At 43.1% G+C, this 11877-nt stretch overlaps 1 protein-coding gene and 1 long non-coding RNA gene across 4 annotated transcripts; one reads left to right on the top strand and one right to left on the bottom strand.

Moving 5' to 3' along the window:
* Positions 1–274: 274 nt before the first annotated feature.
* LOC131730514 (uncharacterized) lies at positions 275–2200 on the top strand. Its single transcript, XR_009324082.1, has 3 exons — positions 275–429; positions 653–851; positions 1581–2200. It is a non-coding gene; the product is annotated as an uncharacterized LOC131730514 (long non-coding RNA).
* A 2042-nt stretch (positions 2201–4242) lies between these two features.
* Positions 4243–8576, bottom strand: LOC117412880 (zinc-binding protein A33-like). 3 transcript variants are annotated; one of them, XM_034908809.2, is made up of 7 exons: positions 8427–8576; positions 7663–7968; positions 7180–7275; positions 6340–6573; positions 5995–6014; positions 5642–5751; positions 4243–5538 (listed from the first exon to the last, which is right to left on the bottom strand). In XM_034908809.2, exons 2-7 carry the CDS (start codon positions 7933–7935, stop codon positions 4994–4996), a joined length of 1278 nt encoding a protein of 425 aa, XP_034764700.2. In that variant the 5' UTR covers positions 7936–7968; positions 8427–8576; the 3' UTR covers positions 4243–4993. The 3 variants fall into 3 exon arrangements, with proteins under 3 accessions (XP_034764700.2, XP_034764698.2, XP_034764699.2); XM_034908807.2 differs by having other exon boundaries at positions 7663–8042; positions 8427–8555; XM_034908808.2 differs by having other exon boundaries at positions 7663–7990; positions 8427–8555.
* Positions 8577–11877: the final 3301 nt, after the last annotated feature.

Raw genomic sequence — 11877 nt, 5'->3', positions numbered from 1 at the left:
AGTAGAAACAGAGTTTCTTCTTTTACTGTGTTCATTTCTGAACAAAATACCATAATAAACTGCTGACATTTTAGAGGAACTTAATATTGAAAAGCATTCTTTTAGGGAAAGTGAAACATGCTTGCTTCTTTATTATTTCTAAGAGAAACTTCAATCAAACAGTACAGAGGAAAAGCAAACACTAATGATGTTTTATTAATAAAACAATATCTCTGTCAGTGGCTGGCTTTAAAGAACACTAATGTATAATGCATTCAATATCAAAGGCAGAACGACGACACAACTGGTCTTTGGAGCATTACCGGAGCGCAGACAGGAATGCCTTGCTGTCAGTGATACAGCACCTGGAAGTACAGGAACACTCCAAGGGGATTCTGAGAAGCGGCCAGTGAGATTTGAAGAAGCAGGAGCATGAGCTTTGCCAGCAAGGTAAAAAGAATTTGAAGTTCCCTAGGTGCCAACATAAATACTGCCACCAGGAGGGGATGATACCTGAAGCTTCGGTTCTTTGCCAACCCGTTAAGTTGCAAGACTTTTCTCAATGGAGATGACATGTACCTGCATAGATTGACTCAATTATTTATATAACTTGTATAAAAAGTGTATTGTTACCTCCTTTGCAGTGTTTGCATCACCTGTCTTCTTTTCTTAGTGCGCTTCCTCAATAACAGAGTCCAGCAGGAGCAGACGGTCACAGACAATCTGCTGAACTCTCTGAGGGTGGAGCAGTGGAGAGTGAGGCAGTACCGTGCAAGCCTCAGGAGGGAGCGAGCCACAGTCAGGGCTCTGAAACAGGGGCTGTCAAGGGCGACACTGGAGCAGGCACCGCGTACAGAGAGCACCGACCTGAGGTAAGCAGGAAGAACAGCAGTTCTGGACCACGTCTCGCAAACAGTGCATGTCCTGCACTCAGCATCATTAGGCAGTGATTTGCAGGAGCTTCTGAAGAGGCAGTGCAGAATTTGGGAATGTTGTGTGTTTATAGTACTGTTCATCTGCAATGTGCTATTTACATTTTTGGCCGGGCATACCTTCTCAATTTGATCATTTGTACTGCTGCCCTCCAGCATCCCCTTGCTGCTGTAGAATGGTTGGATAAATGCTAACCCTCCTATTGCAGAGGTAGGCTGGAGATCAAGGAAGCTGCTCTCCACTTAGCCTTACAGGACCTAGAGGAAGATAAACATAGAGATCAGAGGATTCAGCAACAGGAGCTTAATACAGTCCTGAGGCAAGAGCAAACTGTGAATCCGTGACAGACTTTCTATAAAAAATAAAAACCTGCAAAGATATATTTTAGTTAGGCCTTTTTACTGTCAAGACATTAGGATTTTTATGGATTGTTCGTATCTTAAGACTTGAATACCTTAAGTTTGAAACCTGGAATAACTGATCCATATATGGACTGCATTTGTGCAGCTAGATTGCTTGTATTGAAAACATCTGCTGTGGGTTTTACTGGCTTTCTGGCTTGACCATAAATACAGATTCACTGTAGTAAGGTTTGCAATGTGATCTTAGAATACTTGGTTATGTGAGGCTGACTGATCTAATGCAGAAAACGTTGCTCCTCGTTGAAGAAGCAGCCGAACGGTGTGGAAGAGGAGCTGGTCCAGAGTGGCGACCTCGGTAGAGTGGAGAGCAAACCGTCGTGTGAGCGCTGCAAGGGAAGGGAGGTGGACAAGCTCTGGGCAGCACAGCGGCTCCCGGAGTTCAAGAGAGCACGCAGCTCTGAGCTGAGCAACACTGTCAGCCACCAGTGCCAACTCTTCAAAGACTTCATCCGGGAAGTGAAGGAGGAGATCGTATCTCATCACCAAACGATTGTGGCGACCCACCAGGCTTTCATCTTGGAGCTGCAGGCTGACCTGAAGAAGGAAGCAGCATGGTAGAGCTGGTGGCCAGGGTCGATGGGCTGAGCAGAAGGCTCTGCTGTTCAGGCAGCAGCTCAAGACGGAGATCCAGCTGAGCAGGGAGGAGGCTCGGAGAGAGAGGGAGGCCAGAGCTCAGGTCTGTGCTGCTCTGGAGACCCTGCAGGGTCAGGCACAGGAGCTGACACGAGCACTGGAGAGAGAGAGGCGGCAAGGAGCCAGGCTGCGGGAGGAGGTAGAGCAGCTCCAAGATAAACCACCAAACACAAAGGAGAAGGTCAGGGAAGACTGGGAGAAACAAGGGAGGCCAGATCTGCATGAACTGGAGGAATCAGAGGACAGCAGCGATGGGCAGAGTGAAAAACCGGTAAGGAAAACCCACAGTTAAATTCAGCCTTCTGACATTGTGAGGACAATATGTGGTTTAATAGGTCAGAAATATGGTGCACCAAATCATGACATGTTGCACAATTACACATTGCTGAGTAAGGAGCAGGGATTCTGACCGATAAGAGGAAGCCTTTAGTGCCACAAGACAGGACTGTAGCTAATCAAGCCATCAGCACAAGTGCTGATAAAGTCCCGTTGCTTTCAAACCAAGAAATTCATTAATATTGAGTTTTTGTTTTGTTAGAGTTTGACATTGTCAGTTCTGCATGATTGTATGATTAACAAATCTGATACTCTGTGGTAGGCCTTTTTCTAACACTTATGGAGAAACATGTAACATAACAGTTTGATAAATGATATACAAACTTTTCTAGGCTATTTCCTGTATGTCAAACTTCCTCAAAACAGACCTGAAACAAAAGTAATGTCTGTTTGGTGTATCACTACAGCTTGTGTTTGGTACAAGGAACGGCACCAAATAAACGTACCAGCTTATCTACATACGTTTGTTGTTTTTCTGGTTGCCTCCTGATCAGGGGATGCTGGGAGCAGAGGCACTGCGCTCCAGTGAGGAGAGCCTGGAGCAACCGCAGCTCAAAGAGCCCCTCCCCCCAGGCAAGGACAGGGAGGGGTCTGCACCGGCATGCGCTTGGGAAAACATTCTAACCAATCAGCAGGCTCTCATTGTGAAGCTGCAGGCGGAGCTCAGGAAAGAGAGGGGCCGATTGGAGGAGCTGATGGTCAAGACCGCTGATCCAGGCTGCAGTCTGCAAGGTGTGGGGAGGCAAACTACAGAGTGATCTCGAACTCATTCTAGGAGTGTTTATAAGCAGTGGTGCAGCCCTAGATCTGAAGGTACCGGAACTGAAATATAGATTTTCTTAAACAAGAATAATTACACAAATTCACATTTTATTTTGTATTCTGAACTAGTAACATGTATAACAGGTAATGCATTTAGTTAATTTCTACAAGTATTTCCACAAAGTGTCTTTCTCCATCTTTTCAGAATGCTTTACTTGATGTGTCTGTGTGTCAGTGGCAGAACGATGTCTAAGCAGCCTATAGAAAATAGCACCGGAACTGTGTTCCGGCTTGACTACAACACTGTTTAGAAGTATCGTCATGAGGATGGTCAAATTGAGCAGGAAAGCAATCCAAAATGATTATAGATAAAATAAATAAATAAATAAATCACCACCCCTGTGCATCTCACATAGGAAATACAATGCCAGCCTGTTTATAAAGAAAGAAGTGCCTGGTATGGGAGTAATGCCCATGTGCTAATTAAACCTTAACCAGTTTGTCTGATCTGTTTTTAGGGTCAATCGCAGGATTGTTGCAAGGGAATTGCTCCAGTATAAACACACTTTGAGTGCAGTGTCTAGCGTTATGTCTGTCCATTTCCACTGTAATAAAGAGTTCCAAGGCTAATGTTACAAGATGGGTTTTTATTCCCTTTTTACTAAGATGAACATCTTTCCAGCTCTGGGTAGATCTACTTCCTGCGAATACATTCAGGATTTTTGATTTTAAATACTGTAAACTAAACTTTGTTGATTAATTTCATGGGGCAATAGAAAGTATTATCATTTTTAACTGCTGATTTATATTTTAAATTGTGTATTCATGATAATTTATTTTGATTGCATTGTATTTACTTCATTTGTATAATCTGTATCTATCAACAACTTCAAAAACGTACAGCCCTACACACTAAGCCAGGATCAACCTGCTCGCAAGAAGCTAGAAGAGGGTTGCTCATGTCAGGCTGTGCTACAGGACTACTGTACAGGACTGGATTTGTATCTGACATCAGAGGTTTCAACAGGGAGCAAGACCCAAGTATTTGTCTGGACAAAGTGTCACAAAACTACAGAGAAAACACAGTCATGCATATTTCTCAGAACATGTCAGTATGGCCTCACAGCAGGTTGGTGACAAAAGCAATGATGAATGTGAAAAGAACATGCACAGTCCATTTCCAACCCAGCAAAACATATTTTATTATGTTAGGTTACAGCGAAACAGTTTGACAGTTTCTCAAATAACACAATGTTAACCCACATTCAAATTTCAAATGTATTTTACTTTAACCAGGAGAGAACCCTTGAGATAGACATCTCAAATTTCAAGGGGGCCCTGACAAGAGAAGATAGCAAGAAATATCATTCTAAAAATCAATAAAAGATTTTATATATTGGCCTGAATGTTGACAAACTCCATGGCTTTCAGTTGCTCCCTAAAGCAGTCAGCTGGGACAGCTTTCAACAGCAGGGGTGGCCAGGTCTGTTATTCTGTAAGAATGTCCCATCTGCGAAACAACACAGGCAGTTGAGTTTTCCCCAAGAAAATAACTCATAGCAAGCCAAAATTGTCATTCTACTTGATTTCCATCTGTTGCCTGATTTCCATCTGTGTTAGGCACACTGCACGTCCATATTGGCATTGCAGCAACCGGTGCAAAATACTTCAGTATTCAGTTGTTTGAACATTACATGCACTGCCTTTGGTATTTAAAAATGTAGTAACAAATCAATAGAAAAAGAGTACATTCAGAGATGCATAAGCATATGAACAAATTAATAGAAAAAAAGTACATTCAGAGATGCATAAGCATATGAACAAATCAACAGAAAAATAGTACATTCACAGATGCATAAGCATCTGAACAGCTCACACATACAATAGGCTCCGGGAACACGACCCCAAATGCCATGTGTGAGCCGGTTTTAAAGGCTGAGGTGACAGAGGCGCATCGGCTCTGCATTCCTGCCCCCGTCATTGAAGCAGGTGCTGAAGAAAGGAAAGACCTTCCCACTAAAGCTGCCAAAGAAGGTGAAAAGCAGCATCATATCCTCAGCATTGTAGAAGGATACCCTCCCCTCCTCATAGTTCAGAAAAACACCAACCCTACAGGGGGCGCTGTGGAGGCGCAGGGGGGTCCAGGGCCGAGTGCCTGCCCAGTACTCATTCCCATTGCGCAACCGGAGGGTCCAGTAGCCGTTTTCGGGGCACAGTTTGACCCTTGTTTTCCTGTTGACAGATCCTAGAGCCACACCCAGGTCCCACTTGGTCTTCCTCCCCACCTCCACCTCCCAGTAGTGGCTCCCACAGGCGAATCCCTGTGCTGCCAGCACGTTCACGCACTGGTCGAAGCGCTTGGGGTGGCTGCGGGGGGACAGCTTCTCGTTGCACTCTGCTACCGACTGTCGGTCTCGGGAAAGGATCAGGTTAGGGTGGGCAGTCTCAGGGTCAAAGGTCAGCGGAGCTGGTGCTGCAAAATGCATTTTAAAAACAAGAAATAAAAATCAGCACAGATGGACCAGCTCCTCGCTTTTATCCGACAGCTAGGAAAATGTTTCTTGTCTGCCACTTACCAGGTTTGAGAAGCTTGGCCATCTTCTTCCAAACGATGTACTGCAAGGGGCCTGTGTACTTACTAACGATAAGGTTGAAGTTTACATTTGGTTCCTTTCCGACTGATGATCTACAAAAAAAAAAAAAAAGAAATCCAAGGTCTAGAATAAAAATCCAAGTTGCCTGTGCCGTCTGTTTCCCTCCTTTTGTAGCAAAATATCGGAATCCTTTTTGGCTCGTCTATGAACTCTGTTAGTACACCCTGTTGAATTCCCAATTGTTTTTGAAAACCCGTTATTTATTAAACCGTCACAACATTAACTCTGCTATCAATTATGCGCCCCCCACACATCCAATAAATCCAAACACATACCTCAGGTTCATTTCTGGGGCCTGAAAGAAAACAAAAATAAAACATGCTTATTATTAATGGTCTGCAGACAAATTACTAATAAGGTTTAAATGCAGGTTTACATTTGAACTTCTGAAACTAGCCTGCGGATTCCTAAAAGTACACAGAACCACATGAAAAGCAGAACTGGGAGGCAATTCCTTCTGCATGACTCAGTACAAAGCAATGTGCGAGGGCCAGCACTGTGAACTAACCACAGGGCTGAGCTCGGTCTAACCGGAGCTCAAACACAAAATGCTAGCAGGTCTGCATGAAGCCAGAGGGAAGCACAAGTTAACAGGGCTTGTAGCTTGCATGGTTCTTCACCTCCACCACGATGCTGTGCTCCATGCTGTCCATGGTGCGCTGCAGGACCCCCATGCTCTCCTCCGCCTCCCTCACGGCTTCCCTCAGCTGCTGCAGGTGTGTGCCCAGCTGGCTCAGCAGCTCCGCCTCCTCCCGCTTCAGCTGCTCCAGCACCGACGCCTCCTCGTCCTGAATCATCTGGTGCAGGAGCTGAAACTCGCCCTGGACCTTCCTCTGCAGCTCGGCACAGGAGCGCTGTGAAACAGGAGTCGTGTCAGCAGCGGGCTCTATTCACTACACTCCCACTTCATTAAAAAGACTCGTCTTCATTCATTAAATGTGCTTTTCATAGCCTTTACTGATTATGAAGTTTCATTCATTTATTTTTTTTTTAAAAGCAATCCAACAAAAACAAAAAAAACAAACACATACTAAATAATATTTTCTAAACACATATCTACTTGGTTTAGTCCATTTTGTCTCTGCGATGAAGTGTTTAAAAAGTGATCATACATAGGATTCAAACATGGTACCTTTTGGACAAAATCAAGCATGTTGGGGTCTTCAAACACAACTTTGCTAGTATTATTATTATTATTATTATTATTTATTTCTTAGCAGACGCCCTTATCCAGGGCGACTTACAATCGTAAGCAAATACATTTCAACAGTGAAAACCCAGTAATAGAATCACAGTTAACTAAGTAAACCGCATAAATTGCATTCCCTTTGCTGTTACCAATACAAAACATACTGCTTTATAAAATCAACCCTATTCTGTGATCAAAATAAGGTATACAAACTTTCACTGTATTTCTAAATAAGGCCACGTACCTTGCAGAACAGAAAATCATGGATTACCTGGATGCAGCCAATCTTCTCTTCATCACGCTGAATCATGTTCAGAAAGTCATCCCTCTTGGTATGGTGATCTCTCAGTGAATCCTTCATTTGTTTCTGTAAAGAATATTACAGTATGAAAGTATTTTTCTTCTAGTTTTGATTCGCTTTGGATATCCCTTTCTGTTTCAGATTGACTTTGTACACCACTTCTGTCTCAGTCATCAATCTTTTAAAAAACACAGAAGTATAACGCCTCACTGTGGCCTCAACAGAGTCTAAACTCTGACACAGCAGAGTGTAACCATTAACCTGTCCCCCCTGAAACACTCTGCCCTTGTGACGTACCTAAACTCATTTCAACACTGAGGAAGACTTCCAGTTGAAAAGTATGTCATAGCTCTCTATACGTTTATTTTAGTACTGCTGTGCAGTTACACTGGCATGGGGTGCTTTACAGCTACGGAAGACCTCCAGAAAGGTAGGAAGCATAAGCAAGCTCACCTGCAGTTTTGTCACGTAGCCCTCAGTGCTTGTAGCCTTGACCCTCTCCACCACACCTGCCACCAGGTAGTTGGTCTGAAAGTGTTTGCTGGGGAACTCGTGCCTGCATTGAGGGCAGGACACCGGGCCCCGGACCCCCCTCCAGAATGTCACGATGCAGGCCTTGCAGAAGTGGTGCATGCAGCCCAGCATCACCGGCTCCGTGAACAGGTCATAGCAGATGGCACAGGTCAGCTCATCTTTCAGGCTTGTCTCTTTCCTGACTGCAGCCATGCCTGTCACCCAAGTAAGTGCTGTATCCACCTGCTGTCAGTGTATTACAAGTGGGCTGAATATACCAACAATCACAAATGATTAAGAGCCTGGATCCAGTTCCACGTCTTCAACGTGAAAAAAATAAATAAATAAATAAAAAATTTATATATACACACAATGCACATGACAAAGCATACACAATCATCTTCATTGCAGCACATTTAGTATATTGCCTTTTTTGTTAATTCAGATTTTTTTTTTTTTTTTAAATATTATTTTATACCACTTGAGTTACATTTCAGAACACTTGCTGACAGGTCATCTACACTGCATTTACAGAAGAAAGCCTGCGAATCACTCCCTACCTTGGTGTTTCCGAAAGTAAAATACATCGTTACTCGGTTACTGTACATTTTTTTTGCTCAGCCTTACATTCCCGACGTCGATGCAATGTAATAATTGAATAAGTAAAGTAACTATGGTAACTGCAACAGGTAAAGATGACTTACGTCTGCTTGTCCTCCTCTGTCTCCTCAAAACTTTACACACGCCATCGCAACCAGCGTTCCATCAACAGTTTCGTTCTGAGCAACGCACTTCCTGAAAAACACTCGATCTCCCTGACTGAAAGCTCATGTAGCGAATGAGCGAGGAGAATTTTCAGCACTGCTCATCGGTATTTTGGCAGAAAGCTGTTTTTTTTGTCTGTGGCTAGAACAGTTAATCGAAGAGAACGTGATTCGGTTTGCATAAGGGATTTTATTGCAGAACTGGCAAATAAAACGTCACATGATAGAGATAAAAAACCAAAAACAAACAAAAAAACAAAAAACAACTAGTCTCAACTGTGGTTGAGACTAGTTCACAAAACAGCAAAGAAAGTATGTTTTATTTTTCAACATGGCAGAAGCTTTAATTTGACTGTACGTGGATAAAAACGTCATATGTCAAGCGTTGGCAAAGAATATTAAAACATATTGCATTTAAGTGCTTTGAAATGCAGTTAATATGAACAATATTGTGAGTACTAGAGGAACTACAGTTAAGCATAGCATACAGATTTTTTTTTTGTTCCTTTGCAAAAAAAAAAAAAAAATCTAATAAACTCAAATAAACTGATTAAAGAGATTCCAGAAGAAATGACTCAGGGAGCACCGCCCTAGCGATCGTGTCTGTGAAGCACTGACATTTAAGAGTTCATTGTTCACTTCCACATCAGATGACCTGCTCCTGTTTGTTACCCAAGCCATCGTCTCAGCCGCCGCTTTCTCAAGCACTTTCAAGTGTTTGAACTTCTCTAGGTCCTTGCACATGAGAACATCACAGCGGGGAGACTTCATAAGCTTGCCGTCCTTACGCAGTAATAGCAGCAGGGAGAGAAACCCTCCTATCTGACACACTGGAAGGCAGTTAAGTGTTAAGCCGGTTTACCTCTCGTCTGGATGTCGGAGAGCCAATTTAATTTCAGTGCAACAACACAAAGGTCAGTGTATGAAGCGCTGAAAGGAATGAGGTTTGTCAAGCTCTTAGATAACAAGGCGACACAGGCTGACCTAAAACATGAATGGTCGCAGTCCAATTAAAATACACAGCTAGCCAAGAGTCTGGAAAAAATGAGACCGGTGGAAACAGAGCGTGGGGAGAAGGCACTAAGGTCCCTGCACTTTTTTTGTAGAGTAAAAACTATGTAACCTCAATCTAGTCAACTTTACTATTGTGTAAAGTTTACTTTTTTGATTTTTCAGTGCAATCTTTTTTGAACCTTAGATCCTGAAATGGTTCACTGTTTTCCTAAGTCTAGTAAACCTTTGCCATGCTGTGCCAGCCAGACCAAAGCCAATAACAGCACACTGTCTCAGTCGATGTGTTCAAATACCTGCTTTCCCAAGAGCGCTCACATAAAGTTAATTAGAATTGACTAGCTGTTTTGACTTTCCAGCCTTTTGCGCAATAAAGCCTGAAATATTTCACTGTTTAATTAACTCTGCAGAGATGTGCATGGCTGATAGACAGCAATCACTGTAGCCTGTGTGTCTGACAGCGTGACTTGCCACCATGCCTGGATGAGCGGGAGCCAGAACTAACACAGCTGAAACTCACAATCCGGCTCATTGCTGCTGTTTTCTGCATGCATTGGTGAACAGCTGGGTTTCACAATCTTTACCTGCAAACAGAGCTTGACAAAGGCAACAAATTCTCTTTCTGTTTGTGTCACAGTAGAGCAGCGTGAGACCAGTGCACAGTCTTATCAAGCCCACTTGTTTTGCATTTTTATCTCAGACAGAAAGATCTGATTTATCTTCAGCATTATGCAATAGCTGTTCACTATGCTTCCCTACCTGCCTAACAGGGCAGGGAAAGTGTCCAAAAGGTTTCTTTCCTAAAAGCAATGGCGATGCTGATGTTTAGCACTGACTATGTCACAGAAACTCATGAACGAGATGCTGGACTAGGATGAGACTGCAATCATTTTTTTCCCCTATACCACAGTTATTTATAGAATTGCATTCTGTTCCAATCTCTATGTACTGTATGCCCATCTTTCTCAAAAGTTATAACTACAGAACTACTGAACTGCAGTTTTTAATTACACTTTGCTGTCGTTTGTCAAAAAAGATACAAAAAACATTTAAGGGTGCCGATTTTGCTCAAGAAGATGAGTCCAATAGTATTGGTCCAGAGAAGTCACTGAACTGTTTCGGAACAGCAATCAGCAGTAAACTACTCAGACTGCAGAGGATCAAGCAGCGTTTTCTTATTGAGATCATCACATTTGATGATGAATGGTAATGGCACAGGGATTATAAATGGTAACAGAGCCATTCAAGGATGGATTTTACAACAATGGAGTGACTGCAGGAGGGGGAATAAAGCTGTACCATTGCATTCAGATTGGGGTGTCGAGATGCAACTTAACGAGGAAACAATTAGAACTGACTTTTTGAGCTGAGGAAACGTTTATGTGCCCCCCCCCCCCAAAAGGACAGCAAATAATTAAACAACAAAAATATGGTCTACCATTTTAGTGTTGTATCCCATGGGAAAAAGCATATTAAAGCACAACAAAGCAGAGCACAATTATACTGAAAGCATGCTGTGGTTAAGCACGGCTCACAACTTTGTTGACCGCGATTCATAATGGTAAAAGCATGGGAAGTTGCACAGATGTCAGGCTGGCATGTCTGCTTTTCAGCAGATACACAGTTCTTTTGGAGTGTGGCTTGCTGGGATCAGTGGCTACATCATTCATGTTTATAACTACTGTATATGAACAAGAGACTTCACCCACCCTGAAAATGGGTTGTTTTATTATACTAAATGCAAACCATTCACATGCTGAAATAACAGGAGTCCTGAATCGCGGGGTGCCCAAGGGCGATTTTCACAGAGTGTACCTGATGCTCCCACACACACACTGGTGAGTGACTCTGCAGGTGGAGACCTCTGGCACACCATTAGCTCTGGCTCTGGTTTGAAACCCCCTCGTGCCACTGTGTATCACAGCCGACGCCACTCACTCAGGAGGCTGCAGCTGTGGATCTCAAGTCAGGTGTGTGGAAGGAAAGCTCAGTGACACAGCTGCTTGAATATTGCAGGGTGGCTAGAGCTTTCCGTGTCGTGAACATCAGAGAAAGTGAGATCTGTTTCCTTGCGAGCTGGCATAGACATTTACACAGGTGGCAGTGCTTTACCTGATCTATCTCAGCACTACAAAATACGTTTTTACGTATTATTGGATTAAGATGAGACAATCGCAAATCTCCGTTTTTCCTCTATACAATAAACTTTCAAATGTTTAACTTCACCAAAAGCACACTGCAGCTTAGAGGGAGGAGTAAGAGGAAAAACATGGCGACTTTAACCCTTTGTGGACCTCACTCTGCACAGCCTATGTGCTTTCAATATCTTTACTTTTACTATAGGTATTTCTTACTTACAAGATATATCTCAAAAGCTGAG

This window comes from Acipenser ruthenus, unplaced genomic scaffold (genome assembly GCF_902713425.1).
Source record: "Acipenser ruthenus unplaced genomic scaffold, fAciRut3.2 maternal haplotype, whole genome shotgun sequence".
Classification (NCBI taxonomy): Eukaryota; Metazoa; Chordata; class Actinopteri; order Acipenseriformes; family Acipenseridae; genus Acipenser; species Acipenser ruthenus.
Note: the sequence above shows the minus strand (reverse complement) of the source record. Positions and strands in the feature narration are given on the sequence as shown.

Coding starts and splice junctions, on each gene's coding strand:
- LOC117412880 (XM_034908809.2), bottom strand. CDS start 7,935: ATGGCTGCAGTCAGGAAAGAGACAAGCCTGAAAGATGAGCTGACCTGT. Junction 5,752..5,994: donor GCCCCAGAAATGAACCTGAG/GTATGTGTTTGG, acceptor TTTTTTTTGTAG/ATCATCAGTCGGAAAGGAAC. Junction 5,539..5,641: donor GGCCAAGCTTCTCAAACCTG/GTAAGTGGCAGA, acceptor TGCATTTTGCAG/CACCAGCTCCGCTGACCTTT.